The sequence below is a fragment of the Schistocerca serialis genome, chromosome 9, assembly GCF_023864345.2.
Source record: "Schistocerca serialis cubense isolate TAMUIC-IGC-003099 chromosome 9, iqSchSeri2.2, whole genome shotgun sequence".
NCBI lineage: Eukaryota > Metazoa > Arthropoda > Insecta > Orthoptera > Acrididae > Schistocerca > Schistocerca serialis.
The window spans coordinates 366879875-366900015 of NC_064646.1; the positions used below are offsets into that span (position 1 = coordinate 366879875).

Here is a 20141-nt window from a genome sequence, read left to right on the forward strand (position 1 = left end):
GGTGTGAACTGGAATGTGGAGTCTTGTGTTGTTCACCGGAGTATCTCAGTGACGAGTTTAGCATTTTTGCCGCGTATTGGTGAGAATTCATTCTCCCCTCAACAACCACCAAATGAATCCTCCAATATACAACGGAATCACAACTGTGCAACAGTATCCTATTTAAGAAATGGTTCTGGCTACGGTCATTTTAAACCAAAGAGATATGCCACATTCTCTGAGATTCGTCTAATTTTGGCTCTGAACTCTTGCTGTTAGGTGACAAGCAGCAAGTTAACCGTCTCACAAGGAGACGGCACGACCGTGGGGTCGGTGATTGGTCCGAAATTTTGTGTGGTGAAAGACGACCCCCAACACCTCACGTGGTTAAAATATTAGGACGCACTACCCGGAAAATCCCGGGAAAAATCGATTCAAAGTTTCTTAGGTGCCGTATGAGTATAAAATGTTGGTCCATTTTGAGTCGCCGTTTGGCCTACTTGGTTAGCGCTCGGACCCTTACGCAAGAGGTCTCGGGTTCGATTCCTCCTGCCCCTCTTTTTTTTTTCTTCTGTTGCTTGCAAAATTGCAGCGCATTGTTACAGGAGAATCGTGAAATTGATTCCCGGGAAGATTGTATAAAAATTCATTCTATAATTCACCATCAATTATCGTCACCAATATTCCGAAACATGATTCAACATTCCTGGTTTGCCTCAAAATTATCAGAAACTCAAAACATTTTCTTAAATGTTAATGGGGCATGTTTTTGTACAGATTTATTGCAAACGCCTTGTGATTGTAAAAAATACGCTTCTATATGTTGCGCAAGATGTAGCAAAAATTATTGCTTTGTTTGTTTTTACGATAATTACCACTGCGGTTCTTGTTTATAATTATTATATGTATAAAAATTGAATGTTTCCCAATCGACTTTCTTATTCTGATTAAAAACCTAATGTTTTTTCTTCATATACTTTACAATGAAAAATGGAAAACCCACCGCCATGAATTGTGTTGTTGGACATAAAGAAAATAGTTTTTATTCAATAATGTAACTAATTTGTTAAAGATAATGTAGGTTTGGGAGACTTTCTGAATAATTGGTGGAATAACAAAAGGAAATGAAACAGAAGAAAAAAAAGTCCAGAGAAGGAATCGAACCTGAGACTTCTGGCGTAATAGTTCGAGCCCTAAACATCTAGGACAGACGGCGGCTCGGCAATTCACTAACATTTTATACTCATATGGCACCTAAGAAACTTTGGATCGATTTTTCCCGGGATTTTTCGAGTAGTGCGTCCTAATACTTTAACCACGTGAGGTGTTAGAGGTCCTCTTTCACCACACAAAATTTCGGACAAATCCCTGAACCCACTGTCGTGCCATCTCCTTGTCAGAGAAATCAGTTTCGTTGACTTGCAAAACAACTTCCACATCTCTTCGAAGAGTTTCGCTTAGGAAAAAGATTCTATACGTCCATTCTGCGTCGTGGAGCTTCCATAAATTTTATATGTCAGGCAAGTCTCAGTTTCTCCAGAAAACTGATCGATCAGGGTCTCCACATGTTACGATGGTTGAAAAGGTTTGTTCTAGATGAATAATTTATCCATAAAACTGAGAACCCTATGCGAGTCACGAGACTGATATCCAGGTGATAGGTGCCCGCCTGCAGATAGCACACTAACTCTCTGTACCTATAAGGGATGATGACAGAGTGGAGGGGGACACCACGTACCAGTAGCAGGCCGAAGCCGAGGATGGCGCCGATGTTCTGCGCCACGAAGTAGAGGAATGCCGCCGCCACGTTGAGGTCACCACGCAGCACGGCGCACAGCGTCACCGACGGGTTGATGTGCGCCACCGATATGTGCCCGATGATCTGCAAACGAGAAAGAGCACGACGGTTGTGTACACGAATGCAGAAGCAGCAGCAGATATTGCAGAATCTACAGTGGTCATATTTCCCTCCCTTCTCTCTCTATCTGTCTCTCTTGCGTATCTACCTATCAGATCCTCTCTCTCTCTCTCTCTCTCTCTCTCTCTCTCTCTTTCTCTCTCTCACTCATTCTCTTTCCCCCTACCCTCACACAAATACACATTTACACTGTAATGGAACCCTTGTAATTCTCCAATCTATTAATACTTACGCGAATTATCTCCAGAATGGATCCTCCACTCTGCAGTAGACTGCGCGCTGATTTGAAATTTCCTCGCAGATTAGAACTATGTACTACACCGAGAATCGAACACGGGAACTTTTTCTCGGGTAAATGCACCTTTCGCAGTTATGAATTATTGTTTAGGACTGAACGGCGCATCCGTCGCTGTATACTCAAACTGCCAGTCCAACATCACCACCACCACTTCACCCAAAGGAGAACAGATAAACTTATGAGACAGAGAACAAAAGTAGTCAGACTAAGAACACAGTATGGAAGACATCTACTAGAAAGCAGACGGATGTGGCACAGCTCCTGAACACTGTCCCCTAAATAATGATAAACCTAATGAAATTGTAATGAAATAATCAGTAATGTGTCACCAACTGTACCTCCTATAACACTACTAACAAACTTTATTGTATTGTAGCCTATTAAGTATAAAAAGGTACATACACAAAATTCTTACTATAAAAATGATACAAATTTACTGAAATCTAGTTTGATACACTACGTGATCAAAAGTATCCGGATACCTGGCTAAAAATGAGTTACAAGTTAGTGGCGCCCTCCATCGGTAATGCTGGAATTCAGTATAATGTTGATGGTGACAGCTTCCATTCTCGAAGGCATACCTTCAGTCAGGTGCTGGAAAGTTTCTTGGTGAATAAAAACCATTCCTCACGAAGTGCTGCACGGAGGAGAGGTATCGGTGTCAGTCGGTGAGGCCTGGCACGAAGTTAGTGTTCCAAAACATCCCAAAGGTGTTCTATAGGATTTCCGTCAGGACTCTGTTCAAAATAATTCAAATGGCTCTGAGCACTATGGGACTTAACTTCTGAGGTCATCAGTCCCCTAGAACTTAGAACTACTTAAACCTAACTAACGTAAAGACATCACAGACATCCATGCCCGAGGCAGGAATCGAACCTGCGACCGCAGTGGTAAGCGGTTCCAGACTGTAGTGCCTAGAACCGCTCGGCCACTCCGGCCGACCAGGGCTCTGTGCAGGCCTGTCCGTTACAGCGATGTTATTGTCGTGCAACCACTCCGCCACAGGCCGTGCATTATGAACACATGCTCGATCGTGTTGAAAGATGAAATCGCCATCCCCGAATTGTTTTTCAACAGTGGGAAGCAAGGAGGTGCTTCAAACATCAATGTAGGCCTGGGCTGTGATAGTGCTATGCAAATCAGCAAGGAATGCAAGCCCCCTCTATGAAAACACAACCACACCATAACACCACTGCCTCCGAATTGTACTGTTGGCACTACACACGCTGGACAATGATGTTCGCCGGGTATTCGCCATACCCACACCCTGCCATCGGATCGCCATATTCTGTACGGTGATTCGTCACTCCACACAACGTTTTTCTATTGTTCAATCGTCCAGTGTTTACGCTCCTTAAATCAAGCGATGCGTCGTTTGTCATTTACCGGCGTGATGTGTGGCTTATGAACAGCCGCTCAACGATGAAATCCAAGTTTTCTGACCTCCTGCCTCAATGTCATAGTACTTGCAGTGGATCCTGATGTAGTTTGGTATGCCTGTGTGATGGTCTGAATAGATGTCTGCCTATTACACATTACGACCCTCTTCAACTGTCTGCGGTCTCTGTCAGTCAACAGACGAGGTCGGCCTGTACGCTTTCGTGCTCTAGGTGTCCCTTCACGTTTCCACTTCACTGTCACATCGGAAACAGTGGACCTAGGGATGCTTAGGAGTGTAGAAATTTCGCGTGCAGACGTATGACACAAGAGACATTCAATCATCCTACCTCGTTCGAAGTCCGTGAGTTCCACATTCTGCTCTCTCACGGTGTCTAATGACTACTGAGGTCGCTGGCAGTAGGTGGCAGCACAATGCACCTAATATGAAAAACGTACGTTTTTGGGAGTGTCCGGATACTTTTGATCACATAGCGAATAAATGATCAGTTGTGAAAAAACAAGACAAAATAAAGGATAAGAAAAACTAAAAATTATATAAAGTTGTCCCTCACGAAAAAATACAACAGAGAAAATAAACATGAGAATAACGAAAAGAGGTTATTCATGACAATTTACAGATGTTCTGTGGTACCTCCATTATCGTAGATTTAAATGGTGAATTAACATAGCCAATATTGAAAAACAAAGGAATCACATAAGAGTGTAGTGTATCACCAAAAATACCAAAATTTCTTATTGCTAATGAAATATTAGAACAGGTTTTTATTGAGGAGTCTAGTGCGAGTCATTTACGAAATATCGTATTTTGAAATGTTCTCACACCAACTCTTGTACAATACCTGTTGTACAAGACACAAGTGCTTACACTAGTCATGTGGAAATAACGAGATAACTGACCATCACAAGTTGCATTCGAATGACCACTGGCAGCGGCAATGCGCGCTTCCATCTGGTGTGGAACGACTACTGTACAAGTGCTAGCATTTCAGCGCGTACGTCCGAGCAGGTTGCAGTAATAGGTCGTTGTACATCATTAGGTGTTGCTGGTGTGTCCTTGTGGTCAGCGTCTGCGAGCTTTCTGCATAGAAAAAGTCTACAGGCGTCAAATCCAGGGAACGAGCCGGCCGAGGTCCAGGCCCTCTGCATCCGATCCAACGATTTGGAGACAATCCGTGAAGACATGTCGTAGTACTTCGTGCACTATTGGTTGGACAGCTTTCTTACTAGTCTGCAGAGGAACGTCTTCTAACATCCGAGGAAGATGGTCCGTTAGGAGGTTCGCTTTCAGTGTTCCGGCTATGAAAAACCGGCCTATGAGCTGATGGTTCACTATCCTACACCACACGTTTACACGCCATGGACGCTGACGTTCCACCTGACGAAGCCAACGGGGACTGTCAATAGACAAACAGTGCTTGTTTCGGTGGTTTAGCTGACGGTAATTGGTAAATGTAGCTTCATGACTAAGTATATGATACGTCTGGAGTATCCTGTCTTAATACACAAGTACAGAAGTTCACATGATTCTCATAATCGCTTCGATGCAGCTTTTGATGGCTAGAGATGTGGTAGGGATGGAACCTATGTCGATGGAGAATGCCTAGGACACTAGCCTGACTCATGCCAGTTCCTCGTGAGATTGCGTGGGAGCTAACGCGTGGGTTAACATTAATTTCCCGTTCTTTCGTTGACACTTGTTTCCTTCCATTACGTTGTTTTAGTGTTACACTATCACTTTCACGTAACTGGTTGAAGAGGCTGATAAATAATTGCTGAGATGGTTGACGTATATTGGGATATTTTGCCGCATACACCGTACAAGAACGAACTGCGTTCTTTCTACACTTTCCATACACCATGAGCAAGTCAGCTTTTTCTGCAACGGTAAATCCCGTTGTACGTTGAAGACCTACTGCTTGAACTGCCACACACTAACTGACTAGCAAGCCACAGTGGACTCAAGGAACACACACGTGCACTGTAATCAAACGTAACAACATCGCACCCAGCAACTACGTAGGTTGAATGGCACAACCAATTGACGGTGTGGGAACTTGTCAAAATGCGATACCTCGGAAACGACTCGCACTAAAATCTTGCAATAAATACCACTGACATTCTAATTTACCCTGCGTTTGGATTGTTAATGTTCATAGGCATTGTTTGCATTTAAAAAAAGTCTATGCTTGTACATAAAATGCAATTTCTAAGTATCATTACAATCTCTTTATCGGCTAACAGTGCGGGCCCCTGACTACCAATTCATTCTGTGAAAACTGCATATCAGTATTACTTTCCATTTCTGCAGTATTTGCAGTTGTTGATGATTCACCCAGTGTGTACCATGAGTCTGTCCTATGGGTCGTCAGGCGCATTCTCTGTGGTGTTTCGGCAGATATTTGCAATTTATTTTTTGCAACGGGTAGCTGGAGTCAACCCAAAGAAATCCTGCTTATAACGTCTTTCATTCGACACCTAGCATCGACGGAAAGCGTCGGTTTGTTCATCATTATAAACGACATGATTTTTAAAGTGGAATTTTACGTTCCCATTCGCTAGAATGGTACCAAATTAGTCAAGTACGTTATTCGTTTCATCGATATGTATTAACAGGGACAGTAAAACACGAAGAATAATCAATACTCCAGCTGCAACTGAGTAGCGCTTCTGCATGGCGGTAGCAGTCATTACGAGTCACGGCAGTCCTGTCGCTACTTGAGTTCTGATTATTCTACGTGTTTTACTGTCCCTGTTAATACGTGTCGATTAAAAAAGGAATATCGCACTAGACTAATCAGGGAAAGCTCTGTCGAACGGGCACGTAAAATTCCACTTTAAAAATCACGCTTTCCGTTGACGCTGGGCGTCGTATGGAAAACGTGGTGAACAGGATTTCTTTCGGTTACCTGTTGTAAAAAAAGTAATTGCAATTATCTGCCGAAACACCAACGGAGACGCACCTGACGACTCTTATTGTAGATACCATATACGAGTATACAGGGTGTCCCAAAAAAAACACCAGCGAAAATTCGGGACGCGTTGCTTACAGCAAAGCAGGAAAAAATGTCTGGTAAACAAGGACAGTAAAGCGCATACCTTAAAAGATATAAGCACCTGTTCATCTTCGATACTACGAAACACATCTCTTCTACCGTAACCTCTTTGCTTTTCATATTTTGGAAGGAGGTAGCCGGCCGCGGTGGTCTCGCGGTTCTAGGCGCGCAGTCCGGAACCGTGCGACTGCTACGGTCGCAGGTTCGAATCCTGCCTCGGGCATGGATGTGTGTGTTGTCCTTAGGTTAGTTAGGTTTAAGTAGTTCTAAGTTCTAGGGGACTGATGACCACAGCAGTTGAGTCCCATAGTGCTCAGAGCCATTTGAAGGAGGTAGTATGGGCCAAACCAAGAAAAAACTGTCTAGCAAACATAGGGTCTAAAAATGCGTACCTTAAGAGATAGGAGCACTTTATAAGTATAAGAGACATTTTCACTCTAGTGAAGACGAAAAAGAGCCAGTAGCTCTTAAAGCTCGCATTTGAGACCCCGTGTATACTAGGCTTCTTTTTTTTCTTATTTTGGTCAACGCTTTCTTCTCCCAAAATATAGAAACCAAAGACCTTGCTGTAGAGATGTCTTTCATAGACAGGGCTCATACCTCTTAAGGTATGCATTTTAGAGACTATGTTTACTAGACATTTTTTACTTATTTGTGTATATTGAACCTGTCGCTAAGGTTTGTCGGCGTTCTCTGGGCTACCCTGTATATACTATTAATGTGTAGTGTCTATCGACTGTACAACACATTTAGATATTGGCCAGAAATTTTGTCTCAAATGTATAGCATCATTCATAAGTATCTCTGGGATTATAAAAGTGCGTAAAAACTGCCAGACATGCAGAAAAATGACAATGTCAGTGGGTAGAGCTTCTATAGATTGATATCAGTCGTCATGTCATAGCTGCACTAGCGGCAGTCGTGTCGCAGCATGTGGACAAATTTATTTATTTATTTAATAGTATGGCTAGGGCCCCCCGTCGGGCAGACCGTTCACCGGGTGCAGGTCTTTCAATTTTACGTCACTTCGGCGACCTGCAGTCGATGAGGTTGAAAGGGTGATGACGAGGACAGCACAACACCCAGTCCCTGGCCGGAGAAAATTCCCCGGCCCAGCCAAGAATCGAACCTGGGCCCAGAGGATTGACAATCCGTCACGCTGACCATTAAGCTACCGGGGGCGGACATGTGGACAAATGATCCGCTTCGTATTGTTCCATCGAATTAGTTCGCGCCTGCAAGTAGGCAACCCAATGAGCAGAGTTCCAAAACTGGGATGCTGTCGTGCTTTTTCCAGCAGTTCGTATCAGCAACCTCAATAAATGGGGAAAGGAGACCTAAAGTTTCACATGGAATCCATACCACGTGTCATTCCTGGCAGCTTTCCACGTCGTTGAGAGGTGAAGAAAAGAGTAAAGACAAATAAAGATTTACCTCGTCCAACCGGGATTCGACCCGTCGATCATTCGTTCTTTCGATCAGCGATTTATTATTAGACTACCAAGTCCGACTAGCGAATTCAATGAATCACATACACGTTTGAGGTTTTCCGCGCCACAGATGGTGTCCGTCCTGAACACGTGTAATTTATTTTATTATTTTTTTTTTTTCTTATTTATCCTGACAAGATTAGAATCTGATGGTCCTATGGTACATCTGAGCAGGAACAACACTTACCAAAGATATTATAAGAAGATGAACAGGAATTGTAATAATAATAATAATAATAACGTGATATAAAAGTTGAAGGGATACGCTGTCCACTGATACGAGGTTATTTTCTGTACGTCCGCCCCAGTAGCTGAGTGGTCAGCGTGACGGATTGCCGTCCTCTGGGCCCGGGTTCGATTCCCGGCTGGGTCGGAGATTTTCTCCGCTCAGGGACTGGGTGTTGTGTTGTGTTCATCATCATTTCATCCCCATCCGGCGTGCAGGTCGCCCAATGTGGCGCCGAATGTAATAAGACCTGCGATATGGCGGCCGGACCTGCCCCGCGAGGGGCCTCCCGGCCAATGACGCCAAACGCTCATCATCATTTTCTGTACGTGTTGCAGTTTTCAGGCAGTTGTCTTCTGAAACCCCGGAGATATTTACGAATAGCCCCTATACATACTCTATCAGTTTTGGTTGGAGGTCAGGCGATACAAACAGCAGAAATCCTCTTTTTTGCTCGTGTCTGTACTTGCTAAGATAAAGACAAGCCAGGCTAAAGACTCCGTCTTGTCTGCAAAATAACTGCAGTATGTGATGATGTTCGCGGTGCACCACTTGTCTTCCAGGTAGTACAGTAGGCGATGGTACACAGGTGTCAGCCATTCTCCATTGGTTTGGGCACCCACTTCCAACACTTAATATATTTTCGGGCCTTCTGTTTAATAATATCTTGAACAATAGAGCGTACTTCACCAAAGTAGCGTGTCATGTTTTGCTCCCTTCAGCTGGAGGAGAACTTTATCAGTGTCGCCATTGGTCCTTGACAGTAGATCTGTGTCGCTACGGACAAATGCGTCCCATGCACTCTAAATTGGACTGAAGTCTTAGAAGGAAGCTGGCTATCCCAGAAGCATACTCGTCCAACAGGCGAGTGCTTAAAGTTCAAACTATATCGTCATCATTTTCGTCTTCGTATATTGGTATTTGACTGATGCATGTGGTTATAAAAAAACATCATACGAATTTCTCCAAAATTGTTTGTAACAGATTTCATTTTTAAACAGAATTTTGTACTAAAATCAGCCAAACATCTAATCTGCCGAAATAGTTATTTGCGCTATTGACAGTTGGAGTATATATATTTATATGTTATTTAATGATACTATGTTTTCAGATCGGACTATGGACGTGCTGAATGAAGATAAGCGTTGTATGAATGTGTAGATACCGATACATATGATTTGGCAAGGTAGAGCATATTTAGAAACTTATAGCTGAATCACTGACAATCTTTAACCGGCATACATAATAAATGCAAATGCTTCATCAGGCGTTCGTAATCGATTGTACTGTGTAAGGTATTGACATAATGTTTGTTGGAACTAAGAAGTATATTGTAAAGGAAGCTAACTATACGAGACTAACATCTTATTCCCATCAATCTGGTGGATAACGTGATTGGTAATCAACTTATTTTTACGGCGTTCTACTTTTGAACCCATGTCCCTCTCATCTCCGAATTTTAAAGTTTCCATTTCTACATACGTACTACATCCTTTGGAATTATTTACAACACCTCACACCTCTCTCTCCCTTTCTCTCTCTATCGCTCTCTCTCTCTCACACACTCTCTCACCCTCTCCCTCTCTCTCTCCACCCCTGTCTCCCTCCCTCATCTCCCCTCATCCAAACCGTCTCCTGATTCTAGCACATGATACGTTGGCAGATGTCGTACTAATTTGTTCAAGATGAACATTTTCCGGAGTCTGTAGTTCAACCGCGCGTAACAATGAAGCTTGCAACGGCGTGGTTCTTTAGCTGAAGAAGTTTCATACGCCTGTGCGTTAATGTTCTTGAAGTCTCTCTTGCTTCAGATGCCTTACGTAATTTTTACAGTACGTGACAAATTAAGTAACCTTGCTTCCTTTACAGCAAAATATTTTATTTCTTCTACTAGATTCCCTAGTTTTGGTGATGAGAAAGTCGTCGATCTTTCTCATTTCCCTGAAGATCTTCATAACTGCTTCACTAGAATTATGGAATTACGGCTAAATAACACGTCCGTACCCTCTTTACTTCTAAATCTTCATTCGTTCTCGTTTTAGATCAAAGAACTGCCATCCGCTTTCCTTTTGCCTTTGTTCTCGTTATGAAATTTTTCTTGCAATTGGTTTTATTTGGAATTAACCAACAGTAATCATGTTCTACAATCTAGCTTTACATTTTTCTTAACTGGTACTCGTCTTTCCAAAGTTTTCGCACATTAACTGATTCGACTTATTTTTGTAGCTACTGTAGATTGTTCATTGCTTTGCCCACATTATCCCATTCTTTAAAAAAATGGTTCAAATGGCTCTGAGCACTATGGGACTTAACATCTGAGGTCATCAGTCCCTTAGAACTTAGAACTACTTAAACCTAACTAACCTAAGGACATCACACGCATCCATGCCCGAGGCAGGATTCGAACCTGCGACCGTAGCGGTCGCGCAGTTCCAGACTGAAGCACGTAGAACCGCTCGGACACATCGGCCGACATCTCATTCTTATCACGATACCAAGCATTGTACTTATCTGAACAGTCGAAGTCTTTCTGCAGGCGCACAAAAAGCATTTAGTCCGCAGCTCATGGTCTAGTGGTGCCGGCACGGCAGCTCAGCGTGTTCGGTCAGAGGGTTAGCTACCCCCCGTAATAAAAAAAAAACTGAGTGAAAATATCAACGAGCAACCTGAACGGGTAGCATCGGACGTCCGCCTCGAACAAATTCAACGAACAATGTAGAAGAAAACGTGATGATAAAAAAAGTGGCTAGCGTTGCTGCCTTTAGATCACGGGGTCTCGGATTCGATTCCCGGCTGGGTTGGAGATTTTTTTTTCTGCCCGGGGACTGGGTGTTTGTATTGTCGCCGGCCGCTGTGGCCGAGTGGCTCTAGGCGCTTCAGTCCGGAACCGCGCGACTGCTACGGTCGCAAGTTCGAATCCTGCCTCGGGCATGGATGTGTGTGATGTCCTTAGGTTAGTTAGGTTTAAGTAGTTCTAAGTTCAAGGGGACTGATGGCCTCAGCTGTTAAGTCTCATAGTGCTCAGAGCCATTTGACCCATTTTTTGTGTTGTCCTCATCATTTCACCACTATCATCTTCATATCTGACAGTGGCTAGATTGGATTGCGTGCAAAAATTGGCCTGCGTAAAAATTGGGACTTTGGGCACGGGCTGACGACCGCGCAGTTGAGCCCCCACAAACCAAACATCATCAAAAAGCATTTAGGCATTCCTGTTTACTTTATTTCTTTCCCCCATGTGTTACATGCCCAGCTCATTGCATTCAATACTCCTTTGAAATACGTCTCACTTTCATGTAAAAAATCAATGTTGCCAGCAAACCGTAACAATAAAGTTTGTTTCTATTGCACATTTTGTCTTGCTCTGAAATTCCCTATGAAATTTCCTACCAATCAACATATTTACCTACAGCGGCTCCTTGCGTCACGATACACACGTTGATGGCGTCATTTTGGCCTTTTCCTGTATGCTGTAGCTCAAATAGGAAGTAATCAAAATAATGTCACTTTACGTGTTTAGGAAAACTAGAATATTTCGCTGTAATAGAGAGCAGACTGGCTCTAGATTTAATTCTGCACTGACTCAGCTTTCCGGGTGTCTCAGAGAAACTAATAGCAAACGGCATCTCATCCAGGAAACTCGCGGACCTAGCACGTTGGACCCTTGCGACATGAGAGCTCAGACGGTGAACCGCAACTACACGTGCCTTCTATTCTGATTGGCCCTAATGACCATTCGCAAAGCGCGGCGACCGTGCAAACCAGTTGTACGACGCCGAGTCGGCACAGATGGGAACAACAAGGTTCTTCCGGCCGCTACTCCAGAACTCGCAAACAATACGACGTCTAGCTTCTGTGTTTAGCTACTGACCCAGTCGAAACAAGCGCTCGAAATGAACTCAAGAATGATACAAATAACCAGCTCTACGTTTTGAGACATACAGTGCGAAGTAAAGGTGAGCTTGATACCTACCGAATTCGTGCGCCTTATTAATAACTGTTTGCCTGATGGATCGACCAGCCTTATCCTAAAAATTCTACAGAATTTCATGTATCCTTTGAATGTGTACATCGAATAACTATTGTGCCCCACCACTTACACAAATCGGACACCGCCGACCCCTGCGGCCGAGTGGTTCTAGGCCCTTCAGTCCGGAACCGCGCTGCTGCTACGGTAGCAGGTTCGTATCCTGCCTCGGACATGAATGTGTGTGATGTCCTTAGGTTAATTAGATTTAAGTAGTTCTAAGTCTAGGGGACTGATGACCTCAGATGTTAAGTCCCATAGTACTTAGAGCCATTTGAACCATTTGAACAATTCGGACAGTGCTGCGCCTCTGCCAACATGAGGATTTCTTCAACTCCTCGTTATCTATATCCTCTCAGAAAGCAACTTGTGACAGATTCTCATTTCTAGTTTCAGAAATCCACACAGAAATATATCCTTCCTATTAGATATAGTCCTTTCTTTCATATCGTCTCCAAAAAAAATCGGTTCTCTATATTCCACTCTAAATCCTCCTCAATATCACCCACATCCAACGAACCTTTCCACTCACTCCAAATTCAGTACCAAGTTCCTGATACCTAATATTACATTACTTAACCCATTTACATTTACCAGCAGCGCACAGACACCTCGTTGTGAACATCAGTACTTTCATCAACACAGTTTTTCACATTTTAATTCCTCATTTTAACCTCTTTTAATATTTTAAGTATTTCCCTCAATTTTAATCGTTAAGAGCGGCCCTTTTTTTACTTGATATCCCGCTCCCATGATGGGGGAATTAGAAATGTGATCAAAGGAATTTGTCTCTCGATCTTCATAAGTTCCATGCTTTCCGACAAATGAGTACTTGTCACTGTAATTTGTCATGAACAGAAATTTCAGCACGTCAATTGAGCCAGCCGTTTCGGAATAGATTATTCCCTTTCTTCATTGCCGTACCTGTGCAGGACACTTCCCACCCAGACGTTGTTTATGTCTTCATGACGAAATAGCCAAATAACACAAATCCATTTCTTTCTGCCAGATGGCAATCATCATACTGTCATACAGCCTCCACTATGCACAAGATAAACTGACTGTGACAGAGAAGAAGAGTTGAAGAGGTTGGAAACACGTAGAGGTGACATGGGAGACAGCTGTTAGCATGAGTGACATAAAAGTACATATCTTAGGTGTTGCGAAACAACTGAAATCACTTAAGAGAGGCAAGTCTTCCGGTCCAGATGGTATACCAATCAGGTCAATTTCAGAGCATGCAGACACAATAGCGCCTTTCTTAGCAATCATATACAACCACTCACTTGACGAAAGGTCTGTTCTTAAAGACTGGAAAGTTGCACAGGTCACACCATTATTCAAGAAAGGAAATAGGAGTAACCCATCGAATTACAGACCCATATCGCTGATCTCAATTTGCAGTTGGATTTTGGAGCATACACTGCACTCGAACATTATGAATCACCTTGAAGAAAATGACATTTTGATATATAACTAAAAAGGATTCAGAAAGTATCGTTCTTGTGCAACACAGCTAGCTCTTTATTCCCATGAAGTAATGTGTGCTGTCGTCAAGGGATCTCAGATCGATTCCATATTCCTAGATTTACAGAAGGCTTTTGATACCGTACCTCACAAGCTACTGTTAATCAAATTGCTTGCATATGGAGTAGCGTCTCAGTTGTGTGACCGGATTCGTGATTTTCTCTCAGAGAGGTCACAGTTCGTAGTGATAGACGGTAAATCATTGAGTAGAACAAAAGTGATGTCTGGCGTTCCGCAAGGTAGTGTCATAGGCCCTCTGCTGTTCCTGATTTACATAAATCATCTAGGTGATAATCTGAGCAGCCCCCTTAGATTGTTTGCAGATGTCGCTGTAATTTACCGTCTAGAAAAATCATCAGACGATCAATTCCAATTACAAAATGATCTAGAGAGAATTTCTGTATGGTGTGAAAAGTGGCAATTGGCACTAAACAAAGAAAAGTGCGAGTTCATCCACATGCGTACTAAAAGAAATCCGATAAATTTTGGGTATACGATAAAACGCACAAATATAAGGGCTGTCCATTCTACTAAATACCTAGGAATTACAATTACGAACAACTTAAATTGGAAATACCATATAGATAATATTGAGGGGAAGGCGAAACAAGACTGCGTTTTGTTGGCAGAACACTTAGAAGATGCGACAAACCCGCTAAAGAGACAGCCTACATTACACTTTTTCCATCCTCTGCTGGAATATTGCTGTGCGGTATGGGATCCTTACCAGGCAGGATTGACGGATGACATCGAAAAAGTGCAAAGAAGGCCAGCTCGTTTCGTGTTATCGCGTAATAGGTGGGACAGTGTTACTGATATGATACGGGAGTTGGGATAGCAGTCACTGAAACAAAGGCGGTTTTCTTTGCGGCGAGATCTATTTACGAAATTTCTATCACAACTTTATATTCCGAATGCGAAAATATTTTGTTGACACCCACCTACGTAGGGATAAATGATCATCATAATAAAATGAGAGAAATCGGAACTCTAACGGAAAAATTTAGGTGGAATGGTAGAGAAGTAGTATGAAAATGGTTCGATGAACCCTGTGCCAGGCACTTAAATGTGAATTGCAGAGAAACCATGTAGGTGTAAATGTAGATGTAGAAAGGTGGGCGGAAGGAAAGGGTGGAGAAATAAATTTGTTACGGTTTTCGTATCGAGACACTTCGGTCAGAACACAATTTCAGTAGTCCGAGAATCATGGAGGATGTCAGCTACAAACTTGTAGAAGGAGCCATCCCGGAATTCGCTGCAACTGATATACGGATTTCAGCGCATCAGATGCATTATGAGATTAAATCCACCCCGTTATCAGTGACATGTATCGTTCAGTGAGAGGTGAAGTTCTTAATTATGGAGACAGCTATATGAAAGGAATACGTGATTCCTCTGATAAATCTTTACCTGCGAGGCGAACCAGCCATGTGTTCTGCGACTCGTGGGGAAAGTGGCGTTTGTATTATATCAATTATAAATTAATGTTGGATTTAGAGCTACTTATTCCAAAGGACCGCTATATCTGTGGCAATGCTACGCCAGTGTAGTCAATACGAAGGATATCACTGGCTGACGGGAGTTTTGTCGGTCATTTGTGTTTGACGTAGCATGGTAACTGGTTGAATTACTACGTTCATATGTATACAGTTGCTTGAGTTGTCGTCAAATCATAAATGCAGTAACGACATCCAGTGTGCTAGTAGAGTACACAGCAAATTATACCAAGCTGATGAAGGCAGAGAAACTTGTTATGACCTTCCCGAAGAAGAAAAATTGTTACAGGGCGTCACGGAAGTCATGTGCAGAAAGCTGAAGGCATAATCTGGTTGTGCTGTATGATTCATTACACCAAACCTGAACCATCGATTACTATGAAATTAAGTTCAGTTAGATGGGTCATCGGCGGCTAACATATTGACGCTAGCTACGTATTTGCTGTTAATTCTAACAGTGTTATCAATCTTTTGAAATAGAGCTGCCTCACGATATCAATGTTAATGAATATCAGCGCTTTTACCACTCAGCATTAAAATTGGCTTATAACATGCTTATAGTCGTCCATAAATTGTCCTTAGTAATATCTTGAGAAAGAACTTTTTGAGAATGTACGTCTGGAGCACAACATTTTATGGTAATGAATGATGGATAGTGGGAAAACAGGAACATAAGAGAAGCGGAGAGTTAGAGATGTTTTACTACAGAAGAATGTTGATAATTAGTTGGACTGAGGAGGTTCTCTGTAGAATCAGTGAATAATGGAACATATCGAAAACACTGACAAGAAGAAGGACATATGTTAAGGCATCAGGTAATAACGTCCATGGTTCTAGTGGCAAGTGCTGAAGGTAAGAATTGTAGAGTAAAACAGAAATTGCAGTACATGCAGCAAGTAATTCAGGACGTAGAATGCAAGTGCTGTTCCGAGATGAAGAGGTAGGACTGATGACTCAAAAAAAAAAAAATGCCTTTCGGATAAAAGTTGTTATTTTATCCATGATAGTTTGAGAATATGGAGGGTGTTTTCGTAAATAAAAAGTAACCGCCACACTTTCTGAATAAATGATTCATCTCACCGTACCATTTTCAGGTTGTCCAACGGCAGCGAGGATTTCTCGAGCAAATTTCACATTTTGGTGCCATAGTACACAGAATATTCACGATTTTGTGGTATACATCAGCTGTTAGGTTAGTGTGAGAGAGAGGGAGTGGTGAAAGAGTTGGAAACAGGACGAGAGGCAACACGGGAGACAGACAAAGGTGAGCGGAAGAAATGGGAGGAAAAATAAATTTTTGAGGGTTTTTATATCTGGCCATTTGGATCAGAGCACAATTTCAATAGTCCGAGAATCATGGAGGATGTCAGCTATAACCTTAACAAAGCATCCCGGAATTTGCTACTACTGATATAGGGATTACAGCATTACAGCACATCAGCTACATTATGAGATTAAATACATCCCTTTATCACTGGCAAGTATCATTCACTGAGAGATCAAGTTCTTAATTATGAAGACACCGATATGAAAGGAATACGTTCCTCTTGTATCTGACTCCTCTGATAAATCGTTACCAGCATCTGCGAGGCGATCCAGCCACGTGTTTTGCGACTGGTGGGGGAAAAGTTACATGTTACGTTTCGTCCGCTGTTAACTACTATATTATATTTCATGTGTAGTTACATAACATTAATATATTATTTTGATATATTTTTGGTCGCAGGTTCGAATCCTGCCTCGGGCATGGATGTGTGTGATGTCCTTAGGCTAGTTAGGTTTAAGTAGTTCTAAGTTCTAGGGGACTGCTGACCTCAGAAGTCAAGTCCCATAGTGCTCAGAGTCATTTCAATCATTTTTTGATATATTCTACCTGTTGTATATTTTTATATATTTCACTTCTTGTGTACGACTTCGTACACAGCACTAAGGAAAGGTGGGCTACAGAGTAGTGCATCAACTGCCGTCCTAGAAATTATTAGCAAACAACTAACAGAAGATTTACTTAACTTGTATTTTTGCAAAGAAATGAGGGATCAATGCAAATGATGCAGCAAGAAACAGACTCCAGCTATCACAATGTCCTCACGGGAAAGTCTCTCTGTACTAAAGCACGAACGATGAAGACAGAGCAAGCGACCAGCTGCGTAGCATCAGGGTGCGAAGAGCGAATGTGCTGCGTCACTGCCTTTGGCCGTCCTATATTGCGGTGGCAGAGGGCGCTAGTACTACAGAGCTACCAGAGGTGGGACTTTTGCGGTGACGACTGACCTGAATGATGGAGGCGACGGTCATGCCGAAGGCGATGGAGATCTGCAGCGGGCTGGACGGCGCGTCGGAGACTCCGGTGACGGTGCCCATGCAGCCCATGAAGAGCAGGAGCGCGGTGCCCAGCAGCTCGGCGCAGAACACCACCAGCATGCGGCGCGGCGATAGCTTGCCGAACAGCGAGCCCGTGTCGGGGTCCCGCCCGAACGCCGCCCTCAGCGCTGCGGAAAGGGACGGACACCGTCAGGTCAGCTGGCGAGTCCGGCTAAGGGGACCATTAAAATAACTCTGCGGCTGACGTCTCAGTGAGTCGAATGGTAGAGGCCGGTAGGGATGTGAAAACTGTCCAGTTAAAAACCGATGCGGGTATTTTAGTTCTGAATGACCGACATTTTTCGGCATTTGTTTGTTCTCGGTTATAAGAGGTGTTTTTTTTTTATTTTCACTTGTCACCGAGAACAAAACAGAAATGTAATATACCCAAAGCAACATTATTAATTTTTTTTGTTTTCAAATGAACCTTTTATAATGAAACCAGTGTAAGACGTCGCGGTCTCCTGACCCTCATTGCTTACATGTTCCGCACTCACAATCATGTTCCGCACATCAAGACGCTTCATTCGAGCCCAAACTCGATAAGATGAAGTCAATGTTGTATAAATTCATGTAAACGATATGCAATTGACAAGTGAGTGCACTGTGGTTGAAATACTCGAGGCTGGCGTGCACACATACATTCCAGACACGACGGTCACAGAGGCTTTTAGTTCGGGAGAAAGGCCACACAACGGGACGCCAGGCCCTTCAGAGGACGACCCAGCCCATGTCGGCTGGTGACCACCCGTAGCGGACGGCGTGGGCCCAAGTGGAAAGAGGGGAACAACCCCGTGTTCGGCTTAAAAGCAAATTCCGCTACGTTGTGTGGGAGCGGCCAGCCTACGCATTCTTTACACATAGCACGCAGTTTCAGAGATTTTCACAGGGAGACAGCAAACGCCAAACGCCAAAGCTACAAGCTTCTGGACTGATCGCCTTAAACGAAACGTCATTCTCCCATTTTAGAAGTGCAATGCTGATTGGCAGACGATATTTCTGACGCCTTGAGCTGAAGGAATAATGGAAGAGACCGAAAGATATACCCCTTTACATCTGGCGTGGAGAGGTGCCGTTCCGTTGTCGCTCTTGGAGCGAGAACACGAAACGAGAGCGTGCGTGCTCGCACGTGTACCCGAAAGAGCGAGGAACAAGTCTCTCCTCAGTACTTCACTGGGAGAGCACCTCTGTCGAGAGCGAATCGAAGTGCGACTCTATATTGAGTCCTTGCGATTAAGTGTTGTTCATTGTGTTGGCTGACACACTTATTGTGCAGTGTGGACGGACAGAGTTATAGTTAAACGCCTGCGAGCGAATTTTGAGTGGCATCGTGGTGGACGGTTATCCGACCGGTGTACCATGCCAATAGTTAGACTAGGGGCAAACAGGAGTCCTTGGCTTTATCAAGGCATAGAGAGACTTTGATTGGTGAAGGTCAATCCAGATAGAACGAGAGTTATCCTATTTGTCAGCAGTGAGCGGCGCAGACCGCAGTCATCGCAGCTTACGGTATTGTGCGCTACAGCTATTGCGAGCCCCATATTTCCTCCACAACAGTACACTTCACTGCATTTCACACGCGACAGCCTCGACAGTAACTAGCAACATTCTAAAGGATAATTATTCAAGTTGAGTAGGGGCGCCTCTCAGCCATTCTGCCAAGGCAACAAGCATCTTAAACTTTGTATAGAAATTTCATTAGCGAATCCCATCCTTAAGAGGTGACTTCACATTCCGAAAAGAACCAGGATATAACTTGTTCAATTCATAACTAACAGTGTCATTGTGATTTCTCAGAATTTTTGCAAAATAAATAATAACTTTCGTTAGTTTTATGTTTTTCTTACACTAACTAGCACTACTCTAGTACCCAAGTATCCCACTAGTCACGTAAGAAACTTTGTGAATTTTTGTGTCATTTCCTTACAGCGGACGACTCCAGAAGATATTTATTGCTGAAAGTTTTTCAGGCATTTCTCTTTAGAACGTTAGCAGCGTCTGTCTGACTTCTGTAGTAGTGTGGGGGTGGAAATTGCATCTTGCAGGAGCCACAGGGTAAAGGGTACATCTCAGATTGATCCGTTGCACAGAATAACAGAATAATAGATCAACCCCACACACCTCAGACCAGTAATTTCTATTCGTAAAATCTGAGTTGGTTGCAAATACCACATTGTCATAGAAAATAGGAAAACGATCCGTCCTGTTTTACTAACAATGCTGTCAGAACAGAGCAACAACCATGCGGCATAATATTTGGTACAGCGTTGCTGAGACAATACTGACCTCGTTGCCGTGTGTCGTGACGTAAGATATGCGTGTACGCTGTCGTGGCCAAGCATCCGTTATATTGTAGAACGACACC

The 20141-nt window shown here is 43.2% G+C and overlaps 1 protein-coding gene across 1 annotated transcript in view; it reads right to left on the reverse strand.

The window, feature by feature from the left end:
* Positions 1-20141, reverse strand: part of LOC126418568 (aquaporin AQPAn.G-like) — a 192282-nt gene that overhangs the window by 18961 nt on the left and 153180 nt on the right. The window contains exons 3-4 of the mRNA XM_050085385.1: positions 17687-17904; positions 1718-1861 (exon numbers count right to left, since the gene is read on the reverse strand). Of these exons, the coding sequence (XP_049941342.1) occupies positions 1718-1861; positions 17687-17904 (362 nt within the window). The remainder of the gene's footprint in view (positions 1-1717; positions 1862-17686; positions 17905-20141) is intronic.